Here is a 21,812-nt window from a genome sequence, read left to right as displayed (position 1 = left end):
GATGAAAATACTTATAAAGGCATACAATTTAAGACGGTTTGAATGTAAAATGCCAAGTGTATACAAAAACATGTCCAACAGAATAAGCTTAATTTAAGTCGACAGTGGTACTTTTACAACTATAGAAATTTTTCAAAAGAACAGAAAAGTTATAAGCTAACTTCAGCAAATAAGAACAAATCGGTATGTAGGCCTAAATGTGCATGAATGCATTCACTGTGTTCTTTCACCCCCCCCCCTTTCGCTCTCGCTTTGACTCTCTCCGTCTCCTTTCCGAGTCTCGACGCCCGTTCTTCCATTTTCTTTCCGTCTCTCTTTCCTGTCAGTTTGCTTCTATTTTAGTCACTTATGTTCTGGTATTCACGATATAGGCGGCCCAGAAGATATCCATGCACCTCCTACACATCCCTCTCATCCCATGCACCTTCCACTGTTATAATAACTGGATGAAGTTTTGTCGTTGTATAGACCTATTCCGTATACCACTTTTAATAAAATTTAAGGTTGATATGGGATTCCACCAAGAATAATAAAATGAGAGCTGAACACGGAACTGAACCATGTATATATGCATGCATTTCAGGACTGATGATTTCCATAATTTCCCCCCAATATTTTGCCGGGGATGGTCCATACAATCTTCCTCCCAATGTTGATGTCTTGCATGTGGGGTTTCTGACCAAATTAACCTCATATTTGGCGATTTTACACCATATTTTACACCATACTTTTGCACCATACTTTTGCACCATATTTCATAGCTTTTCATCAGTTTTTAGTTTGAATATGGCAAATTTTTGTACACCATAAACTTATTCTGTCGCAAAAAGGACTTCACTATACTTCAAGAAATTGTTTCCAACCCCATCCCGGTCAAAAAGAAATCTACACCACTGATGATTTCATCCAATGCTTTGTAACATTTGTCTATTGGGACATCTATGGCACGCCACACCGGACAAAAACGGCGAGACTTAAAAATGACGTCCAGTTTAAAAATGACGCCGAGAATGAAAAAATGACGTCGAGAATGAAATGATAACGTCGAGTTTTAAAATACGACGTTGAGTTCAAAACGATGACGTTGAGATTGTAAAACCAACGCCGAGTTTGTAACGCCGAGTTTCTTCGCGTCCTTCGCGTCCAGATTTTTTCGCGTCGAGAAGCGCCCTCTATAGTTTCTGATTGGCCATGTTGACATGGTCCAAATAGCTAGTCATTTTCAATATCTGCAATGGCGGAAATGAAAGAATATAGTGAGTGTGGCAAATCTTATGAGTGAGATTCAGAGGACAGACATTGATTCCGAGGTTAATTCCGTGGAAAGACTAGGAAGAATATGGTAGAAGAGCATTTGTGTAATTAAGTTACGACCTTTCTAGCTGTATACTTGCCATAGTCAGTTCAATGGTATGACTCTTATGTCGTGTGAAATTTAAATAACCAGCATAACATGATATACAAGGTGTACCAGAAATACCCTGGTGAATGAATTTGGACATAAGTCAAGAAAGCCAATGACCCCATATTTTGTGCATTTTGATCTCACCAAATGCCAATATGTATGCTCTCACCCAATGACCCCATATTTTTTTATATTTTGCTCTCACCAAATGCCCCTTATTACTTTGTTTCTTCTATTATGATTTTTAGGGGGACGTGTTCAATGTGTTCTAGCCAATTTACAGTGTAATTGTTGATACTGTGCAATGTTTTGTTTAAAACTTTTGCATTCATTATTCAGGACAATATTTAAAGTAACATTTTGTCCGGGAAAACTTTGATTTCTGCAACAAACTTATTGAACAGATTAAACTTATTAACATATTATATAAAGAACGAAAAGAATTTTACTAAAATATAAAGCCCATTGGCATGTACTTTGTTTGAATTTTTGATATTGGCAACCTTAATGATAATAATAAGTTTGTATTCATTATGAGCGATAATGAGAATGATGCCATCACTGATCTTGCTAATTTCATTCATTATAAAAAAAAAAACGTTCTTTAAACATGTTAAATAATGATAGTTAATTTCTCATGTTCATAATAATATGTTGTATTCTCTATGTTTGATCCTGTATTTTCATTTAATGTCTAGTTTGACTTATACCTGCTTTGTTTGGGTGATTGTCTATAAAATGCTGATTCTGATTCTGAATGAACTTTCTTTCAAACTTGAAATGAAGTGATTGATTCATGCGTTATGTAATCGCTAATTTATTCGCAATCATTCAACCGATTCAAGTAAAATCATCGTATTATAATGGGCTATACGCTGTTTTTTAAATATTTGGATTCTGATGCCTATTTCTCAACTTAGGTCCAGTTGTTTATTTTTCTGGGACACCCTGTACACTCCCCAGAGCCAATTGGTCAAACATGAATTATCACTCAAATTATTGTAACAGGTAGGCCTATAAATTTCATGTTTTGTCTTATGTTGCCTCCATACCCAATGTGTCTTTGTTAACCCATTTTGACCCTACCTGCTACCCATACCTAACATTACATCACTGACCTTGCCCATTTCCTGTCCTATCCTTGCAATTTGACCTGATAACCATGGTAACCCACCCCATACTATGTGCTTTTTCATGTGCTAGGCAGTTCTGCACTGACCTCCACCAAGTCAAGACCATGCTGGATTCAACCATAGATAAGGAGACACTACATGTATCACTATCATAGACTTAAACAAACACGCATAGCACTTATCTACAATGAAACATGAACAATAATCACAGCTCAAGTGCTATCTTTATCATTGTTGTTTCTTTCAAATATGAATAATATTAGTAAATAATCAATAAATTGCATGGTTTATAATAATTACTAGTATTGAGATATAATATATACAGAAAGACTATAGAGGGCGCTTCTCGGCGCGAAAAAATCTGGACGCGAAAAAAATCTGGCCGCGAAAAAAATCTGGACGCGAAAAAACTCGGCCCGTTACAAACTCGGCGTTGGTTTTACAATCTCAACGTCATCGTTTTGAACTCAACGTTGTATTTTAAAACTCGACGTTATTATTTCATTCTCGACGTTATCATTTCATTCTCGACGTTGTTTTTTATTCTCGACGTTAATTTTTTTTATTTTCGGCGTCATTTTTTAAACTGGACGTCATTTTTTAAGTCTCGCCGTTTTTTGTCTTGTCTCGCGTGCCATAGACATCGTGCTGACAGGAAAACCAATTAAACCATCACCTGATCAACAGGAATGTGAAAAGGTGGAAATACTTTGGTTGGACCTTGAAGGGCAACATCAATGAACCATGCATTTCAGTTATAGGCCTAGTATATACACTGTAAAAAAAATCTTGTAAATTTTACAGTAAAAGTGTGTGCAGCCAATCTGCCAACAAAACCCTGTAAAATTTACAGTATCCTGTAAAAATGAACACACTCAAAATGCTGTAAAATAGCCTATATTTGGCGAGTTATTTTAGAGCTTGAGAATGTGTTTAGGATAAAAAATGCTGTCTGACTTCAAAGGTCCACCTTCCCATAGAACAGTTTTTTACATCGCCTAACTGTAAAATTACAGTTTCCTGTCAAGAAAATACAGTTGAAACCTGTAAAATTCATCTTTTTTACAGGATACTGTAAATTTTACAGGTTTTGGTTGGCAGATTGGCTGCACACACTTTTACTGTAAAATTTAGTCACGTGATATTTAGTACTTAATCGTATAAGTGACCATTCTTACAGTGTAATGATGATATTGATATTGCTTAAACGTTGAATTATAACTCCAATTTTAATTTTAGCTTTGATAGGCCTAGATAATTAAAAAAATACAGTATTTGCCTGTTTTTATCAATTACAGCCAAATACTGTAAATAATTAGCCTTTTTTACAGTATTTTACTGTAAATTTCACTGTTATTTTTTACAGTGTAGAGCTGTCTATTTTAGGCTAATGAAAGTTGATGTTAAGTTTCCCGTTACATATAAGCTCATATATTTTTGTCAGATGATGAGGCGACTCTTTCATTATTTGGTTATTTCATTATTAAATGTAAAAGAGTAAAAACTCACTCCCCAAAAGAGTGATTCATATAAAACCACTCAAAAAAGAGTGAAATGCGTTTTTTATCTTTAATAAAAATTCCCTTTAAAAGGGAAAGCCAGCCTCAATGTAGAAGAGGTCTTGTAATTAGTTTTGGTCAATGGGCTATTCCAGAAAATAGATGCACACCCCCTATAGAGGAGTTCGGATATCCTTACTTTTTGTCAAGTCGTGACTGTTGGAAATCCAGACTTTTAAAGTGCCCAAAGGCAAACAAATCCGGCAGAAAAATAGTTTAAAATCAGAAATCCTCAATATGAGAGCTAATTTTCAACATTTCCCTGATTTTTCCTTCATTTGATTGGATTTTCAAGCTTTTTCCAGTAACATTGGCAACTGGAAATCCAGTCGTTTTCAGAAAGCAAACTTGGAAATCCGGACATTTCTTTGATTGAAGATTTACTCCTCTATAGGGGTGTGCACCTATTTTCTGGAATAGCCCAATGTGAAAGGCATTTTAGGATCACGCTTACATCTACATGACAGTCCACCAAACCATCAACGATGAGAACATGCACACTGAAACAGCAGAAAACATTAATTCCTAATCTCATGTCAACTCTTTTAATTCATTACATGTACTCCAAATTGTTCTGGTCTGTTTGTTTTGTTGTTGTTGTTGTTGTTGTTGTTGTTGTCGTTGGGTTTTTTTGTCTTTTCAGCTTTTTACCCACGATATCTCAATTTCCAATTTTGTAATACCAGAACTTACGAACTCAATATCTTCGCTTAGGAATGTCCGATTTCACTGCTTTCGATATATACACTGCCGGTTTGAGTTAACTTACATGTACATTTTATTTTAAAATAACTTAATTAATTCGCAATGTATAGTTTAAGCCTACTATATTATAATAGATAGTGGCCAGCACATTTATAAAGGACTGGTTACTCACTACAATCTTCACTCTTAAACTGTGTTTTTCTGAATGTGCTGATCATGTTGATTGCTAGTCGGAAACTCCTGCGAAGCTATGGACATGGCATCTTACATACTCCATTCTATAACAGTCTGCCTAGTGCCTTGTGTGTTTTCTCTTCAATCATTTTGTTGAATGTAATTTTATGAATCAAATAGTTATGTGTCATTTTATTTATAATAAAGAAGTTATTAAATTAATAAAGTAAGACAATTTATTTATCTATAAGTGCATGTCAAATGGGGTACATTGTTCAATACTATATGCATAAATTATGCCCATATTATAGCTAGGCCCTAAAAACTTTATTTTGCATCGGATTTTTCCGTTGAAAAGACAAAACTGATGTTTATGATAGCAACCATTTCATCAATAACATTTTGAGTCATTTTTATCCATAAAACGACACAGGATATGATAGATAACTACTTTCACATCAATATGGTCCATATGATCACAGATTGTTGAGAATCTGTGATATGATCCGGGGATATGATGAAGATTTTGATTCTATAGATCTGTTATCAACATGATATCACGCTGTTCAGTGGTCAAGGAGTAAGGACCCCGGTCAAGGACACTGATATGACATCATAGGTGATGTCAGATTTTCTTCTGCTGACCATATGATGCTATATATATTAACTATTATTGTTACATTTAGGCCTTTAAACTTTTAAAGTCATAATTAATTAGTTCAAACATAACTTTGGTAATACTCACTCGTTTTCGTTCGTTGAAACGGCAAAACATACTTACTTTTCCTAACAAATCGAATTAAAATATTTAAAAAAAAATTTAACCACAAAAAGTAAAAAAAAAAATCATTCCAATACCACTAAAATATAATCTCTTGAGTAAACTGACCCCAAACCTGAACAGGTACCAGCCCCGAATGGGCTGGCGAAAAGAGTGAAAACCACTCTAACAAAGAGTGAAGTCCTCTGTGACATTGTGTTTGCTTGCTTGTTTCTTTAGCAGGGTTCTCAGAAAAGAAACTCAGGTAGCCTCGGCCATGGAAAAGTGCTATCATGCATTTTCACATTCCCGATTTGTTTTTCTTTAAAAACCAACCTTCAACTTTAATGTTTGGTTATGCAACTTTCAGGAAAACATTATCGTATAAGATTTCGTTACGTGAATGACGGGCATTTGAAATGTTTTCTTCCATTTAACCCTGCGACCTGCTAATAATGTCCCTACTGATTCAATCCTATTAAGATTAGCAGAACGCAGAAAACGTCAACCAGATCACGTCAAGTTTGCAGGGTGCTATTGAAATTCAAGTGTGAAAAGGCGCCAAGGCTGTCTCAATAATGTTTCCTACTTTCCTTATCGCTGGAATGAAGTCGGAAATAACGGGTTTTTTTTAAAATTTATAACCGGGGGAGAAGCTGCCACGACTGACCCCATGACAATGAGTTTCTTGTCCATTCATTTGTTACTATTTCGACCAATTTCCCCCTCGAAAGTCGCCTCCCCAGCCCTTCATTCCCTGTGGAAAAATCCTGACAAAAAACGACAAAATATTCGGATCCTAACCAGCAGGTAAAGATGCACTGGTTTAGTCCTGTCTTACTAAAATGACGGCCATTTTGAAATTCAAGATGGCTGCCCAAATTGGAAAAATCAAAATTGGATCACATCTTAAATTTGTTGAGCATAGTAGGCTACTTTTCTCTACAACTCTGCCATACAGTAACCAAAACTGGACGATTTTTACCAGAATCTGCTCTCTCCGGTCTGCTCTACTACCCACGCTAGCTACAAATGACACACCAATTTTCTATCAGATTATAGCTTAGGCTATTATTTAAATCCTGGACATAAAAGAGGGGACATCATGAAGGTAAAATTTGTCCAAATTTTGATATTTCAATTTAAACCAATTAATGCAATTATAATAATTATGCTTGCGTACTTGGGCCGTTATAGCCAAATTTGATATAATGTGTACGTGCCGACAATGGCCCAATATCCGTCTCTTGAGGCACAAATGACAGTAACTAAATAAACCAAAATCGCATGCACAGACTCTATCCAGGGCTGTATCTCATTCGAGTTCAAGTTCACGTCCCAGGTATACAATAAGAATGCTATTTTAATCGGATCAATGCCGATTTGAGTGCTTTTGGGAACACGATTTTGGGGAATCTGATCTTTGGAGTATCGCTCTTGAGGTTTCTCAGAATGGATATAGCGTTAAGTGGCGTGAAGTGCGAAATGACAGCCTGCTTGAAAATGCCTGACAGATTTGACGTTAAGTCAATTTGATGGTGAAAAAATTCGTGCAAAAATTATATAGCCTACAATTTGTTATATTAACAGTGCAGAAAATTATCTTAATTATTAGGGCTTTTAGGAGAGGGCCTCGTTAACAATTTGCCTTTCCTGAACTTTCCGAACCCCGAGGTAACCGCGGTGAAGTTCCAAGATGATCTGCATGCTACAATCGTACCTATTTTGGCGTCCCAAAAATCCTCCCCCTCCCTTTCATGCACAAGAACAAAACCTATGCACCCATTCCAACCTTTTATTCACGAAATGGTGTCGACGCAAGCAAGATGCACAAATTATTTGGTGTGGAGAGGCCGGGGCAGTGGCGCCACCAGGATTTTTTTTTTTGGCAAATAGTGAATTTCAGGGTGGGGGAAATCCTGGGGAAATCAACAAATTTTGCAAAAATTTTGCCGCAAAAAGTGGAAACTTGTGTGATTTGGGGGGATTGCCTCAAAAGTGGGGAGAGGGCAAACTGAGCCGGGGTAGGGGCCCTATTGTTTTCTGAAACATTTAGGTGTTTCAAATATGAAGCGTGCTCAAATATGCTTGCCAATCCCTTCTTTCCGAATCCCAAAAATTGGACATCCTCGGTCGCATTCGCCCCAAGAAGAGAAAGGCGCAGGATTGGTTGTTTTAGTAAATTTCCTATACTTAAGGTATAGGGAAATTTTACATTTCGCCACATATATAAATTGTACAAATAGCACAGAACCACTTTTGGCCTTTATCGTGTTTATTGAACCTTTTTGGTTATATACAGAACCGTTTTGGCCTTTATCATGTTTATAGAACCTTTTTGGTTAGATACATATCCACTTTTGGCCTTTATCATGTTTATATCATGCTACCCAATGACCTCCTTTTTTGGTTGCGGCTACCCAATGACCCCCTTTTTTTCTAGATTTTCCAGAAAAGCATCATCAAAATGCAACAAAATAATGCCGAAACTTTCAAATTTTGCTCCAAAAAATTATGCCGAAACTTTCAACATTTTGCTCCATTAAAAAATTTTTTCTACCCGATGACCTTTTTTTGAAATCTTATACTCAATGACCCCTTTTTCCCCAAAATATTATACCCAATGACCCCTTTAAAAAACAAAACGCTTTGTACCCGATAGGCCCCTTCCTTCGCGACGCCGGTAGGCACATACCCGTCACTTCTAAAGTTGAGTGCCCCGGAAAAGTATCCTTCAAGGTGGTCTTCATGATCTGGAGATGCAATTAGGCCCTACACATCAAAAACAAAACAGAAGATGTTAAAATGCTATAGCCTAAGGCAAACATGGCTAGCTGCTGAATTAGTTCTTTATCCATGCATTTTAAAGGTGTATTTCGTGATTCTAGCATCCTCTTTTCGCCAGCGTTAGCTGGCTATCTAATTCGGAGATCGTCTTTGTTTGCTAAAGAGATTACGGGGTACTAGCATTGGTTTGAATTACTTTGCGGAACTTTTTATGGTGAAAATATATAATAGACCTGTTATTGGATTTGTAAGAAAAAGAAAGTATGTTTGCCGTTTCAACGAATGAAAACGAGTGAGAATTTCAAAAGTTATGGTTTGAAGGAAATATGACATTAAAAGTTCATGCCAGGCCTATAATATTTTCCACAACATATCAACGAAAGAAACTTATAGAATCCTTGTTATCAGGCGTTCTTAGATTTACATTTGCAGACCTCCTGGAGATCAGCACAGCGTGAGATGTGAGTGTATTGATAACATGATTAAAACCTTTATGGACGTAAAAGTCAAAGTAAAAATATCCTATATCCTGTATCGTTTTATGGATAAAAATGACTCAAAATGTCATTTATGAAATAATTTATATCTTAAACATCAGTTTTGTCTTTTCAACGGGAAAAATTCGATGCAATTTCAGGGCCTATTTTTGATATGGGTATAATTGATATACATGTAGGCCTATTATAATTGAACAATATCAGTCTTTATACATTTTATAATGTGCTATATTAAGTATAAATTGCGAATTAATATAAAATTAATGTGCATGTATAAAGCAAGTACTAGATGGCAGTTTTTAGCCAATTAACTAAAAACTGCATTTCTTTATATTAATAATGAGCTAAGGGTAGCCTAAAAGGCAGAAAAGACAAAAAGACAGAACAATTTGGAGTAATTAATTGACAGGAAGTTATAGGAGTTGTTTGGTTTGCTGTTTCTGTGTGCATGTTCTCATCATTGATGGTTTGGTGGACTGTCATGAAACATGATGGATCATAAAAAGAGTGATCCTAAAAATGCCACCACCCAAACTAATTACAAGGCATCTTCTGCATTGAAGCTGGCTTTCCTTTAAAGGAATTTTTATTAGGACATATTCCAATAGAAATTTACGAAAAAGTTTATTCCCAAAATTTCAGTTGATTCCGATTTTGCGTTTGCGAGTTACGCATTGTGTATTACACTGCTCCATAGACCACTGTGTTGACCTTTTTGTGGCGCCCTCTACGGAGGGGCCACATATAGGCATGTACTTTGTGAAAAGCTTCTAATTTCACTCTTGCTAGATTTACTCCTTAATTGTTTTGCTAAAATTATGCCCAGCTCAGAAATAAAACCACAATATGCTAGGATTTTATTTTATTATGGTTTTCTGATATGCACGGGATAAAATGATGTGTGTATATTCTTTGTTTAAAATACAAAATTAATGGACTTATAAAACACCAAATAACCCGTGACCTTTGTATGGTTTAAACCAGTTTACCGCCTCTTAGAACCCGATAGACGGTGACATTTGACCATTCTAATTATGTATGTTTTGAACATGTTTGCACATGAACTAGTTGTTTACAGTGTGAAGAATCTACAACATGCTCATCTATCAGGGCACAGTTCTTTAACCCCAATACATTTGTGCATTCATTGAATGACCTTTGAAAATGTGAGTACAAAAACTCATACTTTGCAAATTAAGTTCAAATTTTGCACTATGATTGTTTAATTGAGGTTATTGATAATATGCCACTGGAATGAATGAGGCCATTGTGGTCCATAGTGATTGCACACAGTGCACCTAATCCTTAAACCAACACCAATTAATTATAGTTGACCAACACAACCACTGACCAAACATGAAATCACTAATTGGTTTATGTGCTTGAATACAGCTCAGTATCTTTGTGGTGACTATCTCTGATAAAAAACAAAACATTAATTAACGAAAATCAATCCTGGTCAGCAGAGAAAGGAATAAATTTGGAAGACATGACTGTGTTGAAGGTCAGAAGTTTATTTGCAAAAATAATATTTATTGTAATATGCCTAACTGCTGGGAAGGGTTCCTAGCAAGATAAAGTGAAAGAAACCCCAATGGCTATTTTGTCTGTTTAAAATAGAGTTCTATGGCCGACTTAAAGTCATAATTATGACATAATTTTGTTATTTATTAATTAATTTTTAGCAGAATTAATAACATAAAAATGGGCTGTGCCGTTTCATGAAGAATAACGATCGATCTTACCCTTGATTTAACAGGCCTGTCAATTTCTTGGTATTGTTTGATATGAAAGGAGGGTATGATTGTTTTGTATTAGTTTAAGTATTTCCTAGCCTCTCTTATAGCCACATGGTTGGCTACAAAAGACACAGAGTAGCCTATACCTTATAAACTGGCATGAGTGCGCCGACCCCCAAGTTTTCGAGAAAGGCGCAGGATTGGTTGTTTTAGTAAATTTCCTATACTTAAGGTATAGGGAAATTTTACATTTCGCCACATATATAAATTGTACAAATAGCACAAATAGCTAGAAGTAAATGCAAAAGACAAGGGTTCAAAGGGCTTTAACGTACTGGCCATATAAGCAATTTTGAACTTAGATTATTTTTCTCATATCCTAGTTGCTTCCAATGATCGCTATTTGTGCAATTTGTGCAATTGGTGGAAAGGGCTTTAAGGTGCCGACTATATAAGCAATTATGACATTGATCGCCAAGTCCCTTCTAGCCGTCAGCAATTTGTGCAATTTATGCAATTTTGAACTTAGATTATTTTTCTCATATCCTAGTTGCTTCCAATTATCGCTATTTGTGCAATTTGTGCAATTGGTGGAAAGGGCTTTAAGGTGCCGACTATATAAGGAATTATGACATTGATCGCCAAGTCCCTTCTAGCCGTCAGCAATTTGTGCAATGTATGCAATTTTGAATAATGATAATGATGATGATGATGACGATGATTACGCTATTAGCGGGAATAAGGGCTAAATCAACCGGGAAATTTTGTGTATTAGCATTCCCCCAACCACCAAGCCTATACAATATCATCACACTGCAGACGCAGCTTTTGACTATAATGATGATGTCTAGGATGATGATGTCTCCGATATGATGCCTTGGATGATGATGACTCCGATAATGATGAATATAATTGATGATGGTGATGATGATGATGATGATGATGATGATGATGATGATGATGATGATGATGATGATGATGATGCTGATGATGCACCTGATGATGATGATGATGATGATGATAATAATGATGATGTTGACGACGATGATGATGATAATGATGATGATGATGACTAAGGCAGCCCCGAAAAGTTTTGTGTTAGTGGTAGGGCGGTTTTCGGACTTGTTTTTTCTTTCTAAACATCCTCGTACGTATCATTCTTGCTTAGATTTTCACGGTTTGTAATAAGGCGGTTCTCGAAAGCAATGGGACAGCGCTACGGCGATGCCTCAGATTCAGTATGACTCGGATGATGAATTGATATAATATCATCACACTGCCGACGCAGCTTTTGACTATAATGGATGAAAGCGGTTCTCGAAAGAAATGAGCAGCGCGAGCCCGGAAAAGTTGAGTGTAACCGTAGTTAGGGTGGTTGACGGATTTGTTTTTGCTTATACACATCCTCGTACGTAGTATCATTCTTCCTTAAATTTTCTTTCCACCAATTGCACAAATTGCACAAATAGCGCTTACTGGAAGCAACTCAGATATTGTACTCATTGCTTTTATAAATTGCATAAATTGCAATACCTGTGGCTATTTCTACAATTTGTAAAAATTGCTTACGTAGGCCTACATGGCTATTTGTGTTATTTGTACAAATTGCACACTTTCCTGCAACTGTAGGCAAGTGTGCAATTGACTGACATAAATTCCACAAATTGCAACAACTGTGGCTATTTATGCAATTTGTCCGACATAGATTGCATCAATTGCACTATCTGTGGCTATTTATGCAATTTGTGAAAATTGCTTAAGCAACTGGCTATTTGTGCAATTTGTGCTATTTATACAAATTGCACACTTTCTTGCAATTGAAGGCTATTTGTGCAATGACCAATCCTGCGCCTTTATGAAGTTTTCAACATTTCAGGATTGTTTCTGGACGGAGGTCGGGTGAAAAACGAAATTACGTTTACATGACTTTTTCGAAATTCGTCGTGTGACAAGAATGAGTGTATAGATGACTAGGGGGAAGCTTACTTATTTGTGTCTTCTAGTTATCCATCATATACCCTAGGCCCTGAATAACGAAATTCAACAATATTCAATATCCAAAGCAATATCCTCACTACAACGGCCCCCAAAACAGAACTCCCACCCCACATAATCGCAAATTGACACGAAAGCTTCATTCCATGAAGCATTTCTCTCGTATTTGATCATCTTCTACTCTTCCCTAAAAAAATCATTATAATACCAAATCTAATCACCATGGAATTCACCATATCCCGTCCAGCTCACATTGGGCGCCACATTCCTTTTTAAAGGAATTTTTATTACGTATAAATTTGGCGATATTTTTGCCAAACAAATTAATCTGCAAGAAATATTTTGTACATAAACATTATGTAGCCAGAGGTTTCCAGTGGTATAAAAATCTCATTTTTTTTGGGAGAAAAGTAGGGGATGAAGCTGTGGATCACGAAATGCCCTTTTAAATACTCTTGTCACAATATCTTTTAGCAATCCGCATTTTTTTTAAGTGACTCACATGCAGACAACAAGACAATGACACCCATTATAAGCAGAAATATCATTTTATTGAATAATTAGATACAAAATAAATATGCAATATAAGATAACTTATTGATGATTATTAAAGCATAATTTTAAAATTGATTTTTTGTTTATCTGAAGACAATTTAGCTCATCAATATTGATGAAGACAAACTCATTCATTATTATTAAAAATGTGCACATCTTAATGTTTTAGTAGAGAATATTTTGATACCTTCAACTCACTGCATGTCTATGAGCTGCAGATTTCATACTAAAGGGGGAACAGGGCGAATTTCCTAAGTGTTTTTGTTCCTAGCGTTTTTTAGTCCGTATGGTTGTTTATCCGAACATGCCTTGCTATGTAAGGCCATAGAACCGAAAGATTTTTTGGTTTTGCCCGGAATTGTCATATGTTGTATTTAGTCCGAATTATGGTCATTGTCCCAAAATATCGGCCAATACTCCGAATGATTTATTGTTCCGAAAAATTATTTCTCCGAAATTTCGTTACTCCGAAAAGTTTTTTCCGACGGGGCATGTTAGTCCAAACATGGTGTCAGGGTCATTACTCTGAAAGATATTCCGAAATGGCATTAGTCCGAAGATGGATACGGGTCATTATTCCGAAAGCAAAAACTGTTCTGAATATTTTTGGAGAAACGGCACTTCGGAGCAAAAACTTTTCGGAGTAAAAACACGTTGGTTATTGTCGGAACAATGACCATTCGGAATAATAGCCTTTTAGCTGTCGGAAGGACGACCTTCAGGAGAAATTACTGTTTGGATATTCGTAGCAGGGCGCGTCGCAAGCGGGCGATCGGTGCGGCCATGGTATACTTTTCGTAACCCCCCACTTTTGCACTTTTCCCCACTTTTCGTAAATTTTGCCCCATTTTTGCCCCACTTTCGTAACTTTGGCCGGCCCACCTTTTTGCCCTTGCTACGCGCCTGGTTCGGGACAACGTCCTTTCGGAGCAAAAACCTTTCGGATCAAAAACTATCATCGGAACAAAAACACTTCGGAATATAAAACTTTTTAAGTGTTAAAACACTTTACTGAGTGTTTAGTTTTCAAAATTGAACATGTATAGCCGACATAGGCGACATTTTATAAAACTATATACTTTTTAATGTGTTTAATTTGTATTTTGGAGTTTTTTAGCTGAGACAAAAATGCATATATCTTCACCGTGAAATTAAAAAATAAAACGCTTAAAAATAAATATTAAAAAAGTATAACAAATTACTAATCACTTTGTTTTACAGTGTAGCAGCTGCAATAGACCTGTTATTAAACAATCATGTAGATATGCTGATACAAAGTTCTAAAATACACTTTCAAAATCTATAAAACTTGAAAACATTACAATAGCGACAATAACATATTTTTAAAATACGAGTGAATGCAACAAATGCATTTATATAAATGTTCATCCTGCGTGCTATGTGTGTTACATTCTGAGGTGGTGGGTGTTGTTTATATAAACAAATATATAAATTTATATTATTTTTGCCCTCTTAAAATAGGCGGAGTGGAAATGTCTTATTTCAGGTTTGTATACTGCAGCATAAATGATATAAGGTAGTCCTATGCGCATGTACCACGTTTACATCGATTTTTTTAAAAATAGTAGAAATCATGATACACTTTTGTGAATAACATTTTATTTTCTCCCAAATTTGATATCCAGCAGAAAGTACAAGAAAATACGTGTAATTAATCAAAATTTATAAGATGATCTAGAATTAAGGTGTATTGGAGTAGGTTAGTCATGGTCGTTCCGAAATCAATTTTCATTGTCTGAATTTATTGTAATAGGATTTATGGAAAGTTATACATTTTGTACATCTTGAAGATTTGAATGGATGCGGAATGCATAATTTGCACTTTCAAAAATGGTATTGTGGTTCTTGAGAGTTGTTTCGTTTTATGAAGATGTTGTTTCGACACTCTTTAGATCATAACTCAAGAACCGCAAGACCTACGAAGGTGTACTATGTGATATTTGAATCCTTCGTCAAGACAGCTTCATAATCACAACAATTTTTGCCAGAGGTTATTACTATTCACATGATCCCGCGATTCGACCAATTCACAACAGCTAACTACTACTCCAACACACCTTAAGGTTATACGAGGTATTGTTGGTCGAAGCAGCCACTAAAAAAAAAAAAAATCAATTTTCATTATCTGAATCAATGTATTATTGAAAAATAACACTTTGGTGTTTTGCAAAAGTTCATTCTACAAGTCATATACTTTGAAAACCTGCTTAATTTATTGTTGTTAATGAGTTATGTACGTTTTACAAAAGTGTTGTTGTTTCAGCCCTCTTTACAACATAACTCAAGAATCACAGGACTTACAAAACTATATCTGTGATAAATTATTTGAATTCTTCTACACGCTTGCTATGAATTGAGCAATGCAATTTTTGCTAAAGCTGACTATCATTCGCAAGATGCTGTGAACTACATTTTTGTTGCTGCTTCGACCAACAATACACGTATCCATGCATCTTAAGGGCGCAGCGCATCAAAAGTCCTTTTCGAAATCGTTGTCGTTGGTCATTAATTCGTAGTTTGAATAGTTTACTTCTCTGGACTGCTTCCACTACTACCACTTTCTCGGTTAATCACCTCATACTCTGCGCATACGGAATCCACGATGAAGTTGTAGGCCGCCACCCAGGCATCTCTGGCTTTTGGTGTGAACTTACCACCGATATGGTTGCCGAAAGTTGCCAGCAAAATTGGTGCAAGATCCTGTAAAAGATGCGTAATTGAAAAATAAGCATGTAAAGGAATTAAAGGGCGGTTTCAGTATTTCATTTGCTCAACATTGCGCAAAAATGTATTAAGTTTGAGCAAAGATGCCCAAGATATTCTGAAAGTTTTACAAAGATGTACAAATTTGTGTAAATTCGGGCAAAGTTGCTAAGAATTACACAAAGTTTGCTTACGCTTTTGTGCAAAGTTGGAAAGTTTCGCAAAGATACATACATTATAATCAAGCCTCAAATTAACTATGCAGGCACCCAGGAGCCATTTACCCAATGGTCATAATATTTTGGCTTCTAGTCCACACCAAAATCGTATGAACCAGGCTCTATACATTTTTTTTTTTTCAAATAAAGCCTGGTAGTTAAAGCAGGTTTTGTATTTGATGTGTACAATTTCTTTAAAAATGGCCCCTGGCTCAATAGATAATCTCAGGACCAGAGCTGCTTTTTCCAAATGTGTGGCTCCTGATCCGGATCTGCTTATATAGGCTTGCTTATAATAATTCTAAGGATGCACAAAGTTGTACAAAATATGTCAGCTTTGTGCAATTTGCATTTTGCCATCTTTGCATGGGTTTTCCCCAAGGTTGGATATTTTCTAGCCCTATAGGGCCCTTTAAACACTCTATATACTCAGAGAACCGCTAAAAACCCAGTGATCGCTCCACCCTAGCGGTCACGGGGTTTAGATTTGATTATCGGTGGGGCATGGGAGTTTGGGCCAGGCGAAATTGTTTGTTTTAGCCGCCGATTTATTTTTTCAATTTTAATGTATACAAAGCTGGGTGGGGCAAAAATTATTTTGACTCCTCAGTGGGGCGAATTACTTTTTCGTCTCACTAGTGGGCGATTTTTTCAAAAAAACCCTCCAAACCTTCCACCTGGAAATCAAATGATGCGCCCCTTAGCAGTTCTCGGGGTATATCGTTATCATGCATGGTTATAGGCAGGCCCGTAGCCACGATTTTATGGGGGTGCTGATTTTGAAAAAGTGGACTTTTTTCAGGGGGGGGGCGATTTTGTGAAAAGTGGACTTTCTTCCCAAATTTGGACCTTTTTTGACCAAAAAAGCTTTTAAAATCCGTCTATCTAGTAGTAGGGCTAACATGTGGCCCTTTTGAGCACATCCTATTGATATAGGCTAAAATACGTGGACTTTATCATACCCCAAAGCTGTTTCTGGTGACACCGTGTCCATGATGTGTCCTGGCCATGTTCTTGAGCTGCTCCACGAACAATGCAGGATCATCAAGTGTCTCGATTAAGTTGTTAATCGTAGACACGACACGGAAGCCGTGGGCCTTCAATTTGGTCGTCTTTGCCAATGCTGCGAGATCGTGGTCATCTTTGAAGGAACGGAATTGTTGTCTGTATTTAGGGTGCTCTCTGAATAAGCTGTTGAAATATAATATACAATACGGGAAAGAAGTTATGATAACAAATAAAGCGAATGGAATATAGTTTTATATAAAAGCAATGATGGGGGTAGGGGGGGGGGCACACCATCATAACGTTACCCACTAAAATAATCATGATAATATTGAGATATTAAACGCAAGATAGGCCTATTAAGACAGCGCATACAGCAAGACCCTATAAGTTATAGCTTTAATAATCGTTTTTTGAACATATAGAAAATCTCATTTTTTGGCATATTTGCATGACATTGTTACCCATCGCATGATTTTAAGTTGTAGAAAACTATTTCTTGGGATTTCAGCATAATTTGCACTATTAGTCCGCTCCTCAAAACAGATTCAAAATCATTTTTTTTTTCTGCACGTAATTTCATCGAAACCATCCAGGTTTAATATGACATTAAAGAAACGTGCCTAAGACACATATTTGCTGAAAAATTCACTGAACAAATAAGCTTAATTTCTACTTTTTAGGAGGACTATTTGCACTTTTGGTCGCGGAAGCTTTATGGTGGCGTGCTTCCTTAACGAACAATACAATAATTATTGTATTTTTTGTGACAATCATTAAGCAGCGTTTGTTCCTAAATTGTTATATTGGTTGAATATTAAGCTATTGGATTAAGATTTGTTAATCCAAGCTTGTATTTGTCCCTCGTCATAGATTAACTTTTTAATCTCATGAATTCAGAAAGCAGAGGTGTTTAATGCCGAAACTTGTTTGCAATATTTTGAAAATTTTAAGTTTTTGATAGTTTAATGACCTTAAATGAGTCTGTGAAAGTTCTTTAACTTTTTAATGTAACAACAATTTCTTTATATTACGCGGTGAACAAATGAATCAAAATCTAAAATTCAAAATGTCAGTTTATATTTTATTACAGCTCTTTTGAAATCCCCAATGCCACTGCTTATCAGAAAACTGCCGATTGTCAACATTTGAATGACCTACGATTAGCTGAATTCTTTCCTTTGCTAACAATGTTATAATGGGCAAAGGTATGTTATCTACAATGTCATTAAATCACATTCGACAAACGGAACATTTTTCAATCAGCACACATTTTACAATCTACATCTATAAATTTTTTTATTACAACTTGACAGTGAAAGATTCGTGTATCGCCAAAAATGCATCATGAGTACTTTCGACTGCAGACGACATGTTTCAAAAATGTTTAAAAATTAAAAAATTTCAGAAATTTAAATTTTCATGACCACATTTGGAATCAGCATGAAAAATGTATTAAAATGAGTACAAACAATCCTAGTATTGGTTCAGTAGTTCTTAAGATAGCTCTTGATATTTTGAGAACATATTTCAAAACTTCAACTTTTTCCGTTGAAGCGCATGGCTAGCACGCAGAGCATTAAGGGTAGTCGCGGTATTGTTGGTCGAAGCAGCCAAAAAAAATCGATTCTCATTATCTAAATCAATATATTATTGGAAAATAACACTTTGATGTTTTGCAAAAGTTCATTCTTCAAATCATGACTTTGAAAACTTGCTTATTGTTGTTTATGAGTTATGTACGTTTTACAAAAGTGTTGTTGATTCAGCCCTCTTTACAACATACCTCAAGAACACAGGACCTACAAAAGTATATCCATGATATCTGTGATATTTGAATTCTTCTACACCCTCGCTATGAAATGATCAATGCAATATTTGCCAAAGCTCACTACCATTCGCAAGATGCTGTGAACTACCAAATCGTACTTGCTAACCTTAAGAGCATACAAAAGACAGCTTGCTGATCCTATTTTGTTGTTTTGATAGCTAGCCCTTAATTTGAAGAGTAGGCCTACTAATTTTGAAATTTGAGGTAAACAAAATATGTGAATTGAAAGCTCCAGGAGCTTCAGCTTCTCTTGAGTCGCAGATCTCCGGACGGGTCATGTTCATCATCTATCTGTAAACATATACGTCTATCTTCAGTAGATAGCCGATATACATTAATTATGCCACTACTATGCTGGTATGCTTGCCTTTCTACCATTCGTTCAGAAACAGTGGCGTAGCCAGGGGGGGTTCCTCGCACAGAAAAAAATGTCAGGGATAAAATGAGGACTGTATTAAAGAATAATGAATTAAAATGACTGAAAATGGGACAAAACATTGACAAATGGGACAAACATTTGGCCCCCCCACAATAGGACAAAACATGACAAACTGGGATAAACTTGGCTCCCCCAGATGAGCAACCCATATTGAATGCCGTGAAACGTCCCTTATGAAAAGGTCCACACCTAATTTCATGCGATTATCACGCGTACAGTAAATCCCATGTATTCCTTAGCTGAGTCTTCTGTTGTTCATTTAACGCTGAAATGATATTATAATAAAGATAGTCTCATTATTATCAGTGGCATGCCTGACCAAGGGGTGGTGCGGTGGGCAGGCTCGTACGCAGGATTTCATTTAGGGGGTGCTGATTTTTTATAAGTGAGCTTTTTGCCAAGGGGGGGGGGGGCAATTTTGTAAAAAGTGGACTTTCTTCCCAAAATTTGGTTCCCCTTTCTCTATTTAATTTAACATTCCCCTCGTGATTCAAGTAAAATTCAGATACCCCTATAAAAAAAGATTCCCCCATAACCCCCCCCCGGGCAAAAGAGGGCATTAAACCTCGGCCATTGACCGACGAGGTGAAAATAATTGACTGAAGTGTAGCATTGGATCTCTACCTAATGACATAATTATGATTATTAGTATTCATACTTCATAGTGTGGAGTTAATGAGCCCTGCTCAATGGGACTCTCAATGAACTTGTACTAAAAATTCCCGCTCCGCATCCATGTGATACAAATAATAGTAAGGGACCGATCACAAACAATTATTTAAAAAAATGCAAAAAAAGTTCATCGCGAAAAATTTTCGGCCCCCCTTTATAGACCTAAAAAATTTCAGGGCCCCCCTTTTTGACGTGAAAATTATGGGTCAATCCCATAGAAAAGCATATAAACTAATTTTTTCCAGGAAAATTTTTGGTCATTTTTTTCCAGCCCCCCCCCCCTTAAGAGGGTCAAAAAAATTCAGGGTCCCCCCCCCTTTTTGCATCAGGCCCCCCTAACAAGTGTTTGTGAACGCTCCCTAACTATTAATTAAACGATTACAAACAATATGATGAATTCAACGACAAATGTGACATGGTACGGTATATCGAAAGGAGACACTTTTGGGCAGGATCGTAAAGGAGAAATAGAAAAAAATCTGCCCGGGGTGATTATTTCACAATTTGAGGCCGGGGTTATTTGCAAATTTGTTTAAAATTATTGTCTGACAGTTTCAGACCGGCTTATAACTGGCAGCTTATGAACCCAATATCTTCGTTTAGGAATGTCCGATTTCATTGGGGAAAACTGCGTTGTGGAGCAAACATATCTCTACATTTATTAAGATATGTAAAAACTCAAAATTGTTAACCTGCCCAAAAGTGCTTTTTTTTTATACATACCACGTCACAAAATGTACTTCTTAAATTTTTTTTTAAAACTTCTTTTGTGGACAAGATAAGATATGATGACGGTTACTTAAGCGCAAGACATGTTCCCATGTTAACTGTATTAATGTAGGTTACATACGTGACGCACTCGATGCAAATTCCATGTTTAGTAGGCTATATTTTGAGGGTTCAGGAAAAGAATGATCTATCTGCAATAGCTGCCATTTGTCACATGCGTACAAATATAGAAATGCAGAAATGGTGAAATTGTTCCAGGGCAGCCATTGTGATAGGACTTCTTTCTCTAAAGTTTAAAACTCCTGTGAGTTTTGATGCAAATTGAATCAAGAAATCACATGTTTGTAATGAATTAGGAAAAATCACATTCTCTCTTTTCCAATGGAATAACAGATTTATCGTCAAATAATATGACCTATTTTCTCCCATTACATACCACTACAAAATAAACATTATTGTCTATCGCATTTATCATTCTCTATATTTGAATATTCTTGTGAGTTCTGCAAACGAAAATAATATGCCCAAAGTGCAGTGGTATTTGGGGACGATTTCTCACACATTTCACAAACTGACATGTGTGCATCGAATTGAATGAAATAAAAAGTTTGGTGAGCTGAAGAAGATTTTAGATATGATCAGTGGCGGCGCCAGGATTTTTTTCGAGGGGAAATGGGGGAGGGCAAAGTGAATTTCAGGGGAATCAACATTTTGGTGCAAAATTGCTGTAAAAGTGGAAATTTTCGCAATTTTGGGTTTTTACTAGGGCAAACAGAGTGCCTCAATTGTGGGCATTTCGCGGCGCCGCCACTGGTTATGATAGCTTGGTATTATTAAAAAACAAGTTGTGTCAAATCACAACTTCTAGGCGCAAATCAGCTGTTT

The 21,812-nt window shown here is 36.3% G+C and overlaps 2 protein-coding genes across 3 annotated transcripts in view; one reads left to right on the top strand and one right to left on the bottom strand.

Moving 5' to 3' along the window:
- Nucleotides 1-21,812, top strand: part of LOC140168405 (sushi, nidogen and EGF-like domain-containing protein 1) — a 139,583-nt gene that overhangs the window by 27,505 nt on the left and 90,266 nt on the right. The gene's annotated exons all lie outside the window — the stretch shown is intronic.
- LOC140168404 (globin-like) overlaps nt 14,117-21,812 on the bottom strand; it is a 21,808-nt gene continuing 14,112 nt past the window's right edge. For both annotated transcript variants that reach the window (XM_072191793.1, XM_072191792.1), the window contains exons 2-4: nt 19,699-19,791; nt 17,214-17,444; nt 14,117-16,030 (exon numbers count right to left, since the gene is read on the bottom strand). In XM_072191793.1, the coding sequence (XP_072047894.1) occupies nt 15,857-16,030; nt 17,214-17,444; nt 19,699-19,725 (432 nt within the window). In that variant the 5' untranslated portion in view covers nt 19,726-19,791 and the 3' untranslated portion in view covers nt 14,117-15,856. The remainder of the gene's footprint in view (nt 16,031-17,213; nt 17,445-19,698; nt 19,792-21,812) is intronic.

The sequence above is a fragment of the Amphiura filiformis genome, chromosome 13 (assembly GCF_039555335.1).
Source record: "Amphiura filiformis chromosome 13, Afil_fr2py, whole genome shotgun sequence".
Classification (NCBI taxonomy): domain Eukaryota; kingdom Metazoa; phylum Echinodermata; class Ophiuroidea; order Amphilepidida; family Amphiuridae; genus Amphiura; species Amphiura filiformis.
Note: the sequence above shows the minus strand (reverse complement) of the source record. Positions and strands in the feature narration are given on the sequence as shown.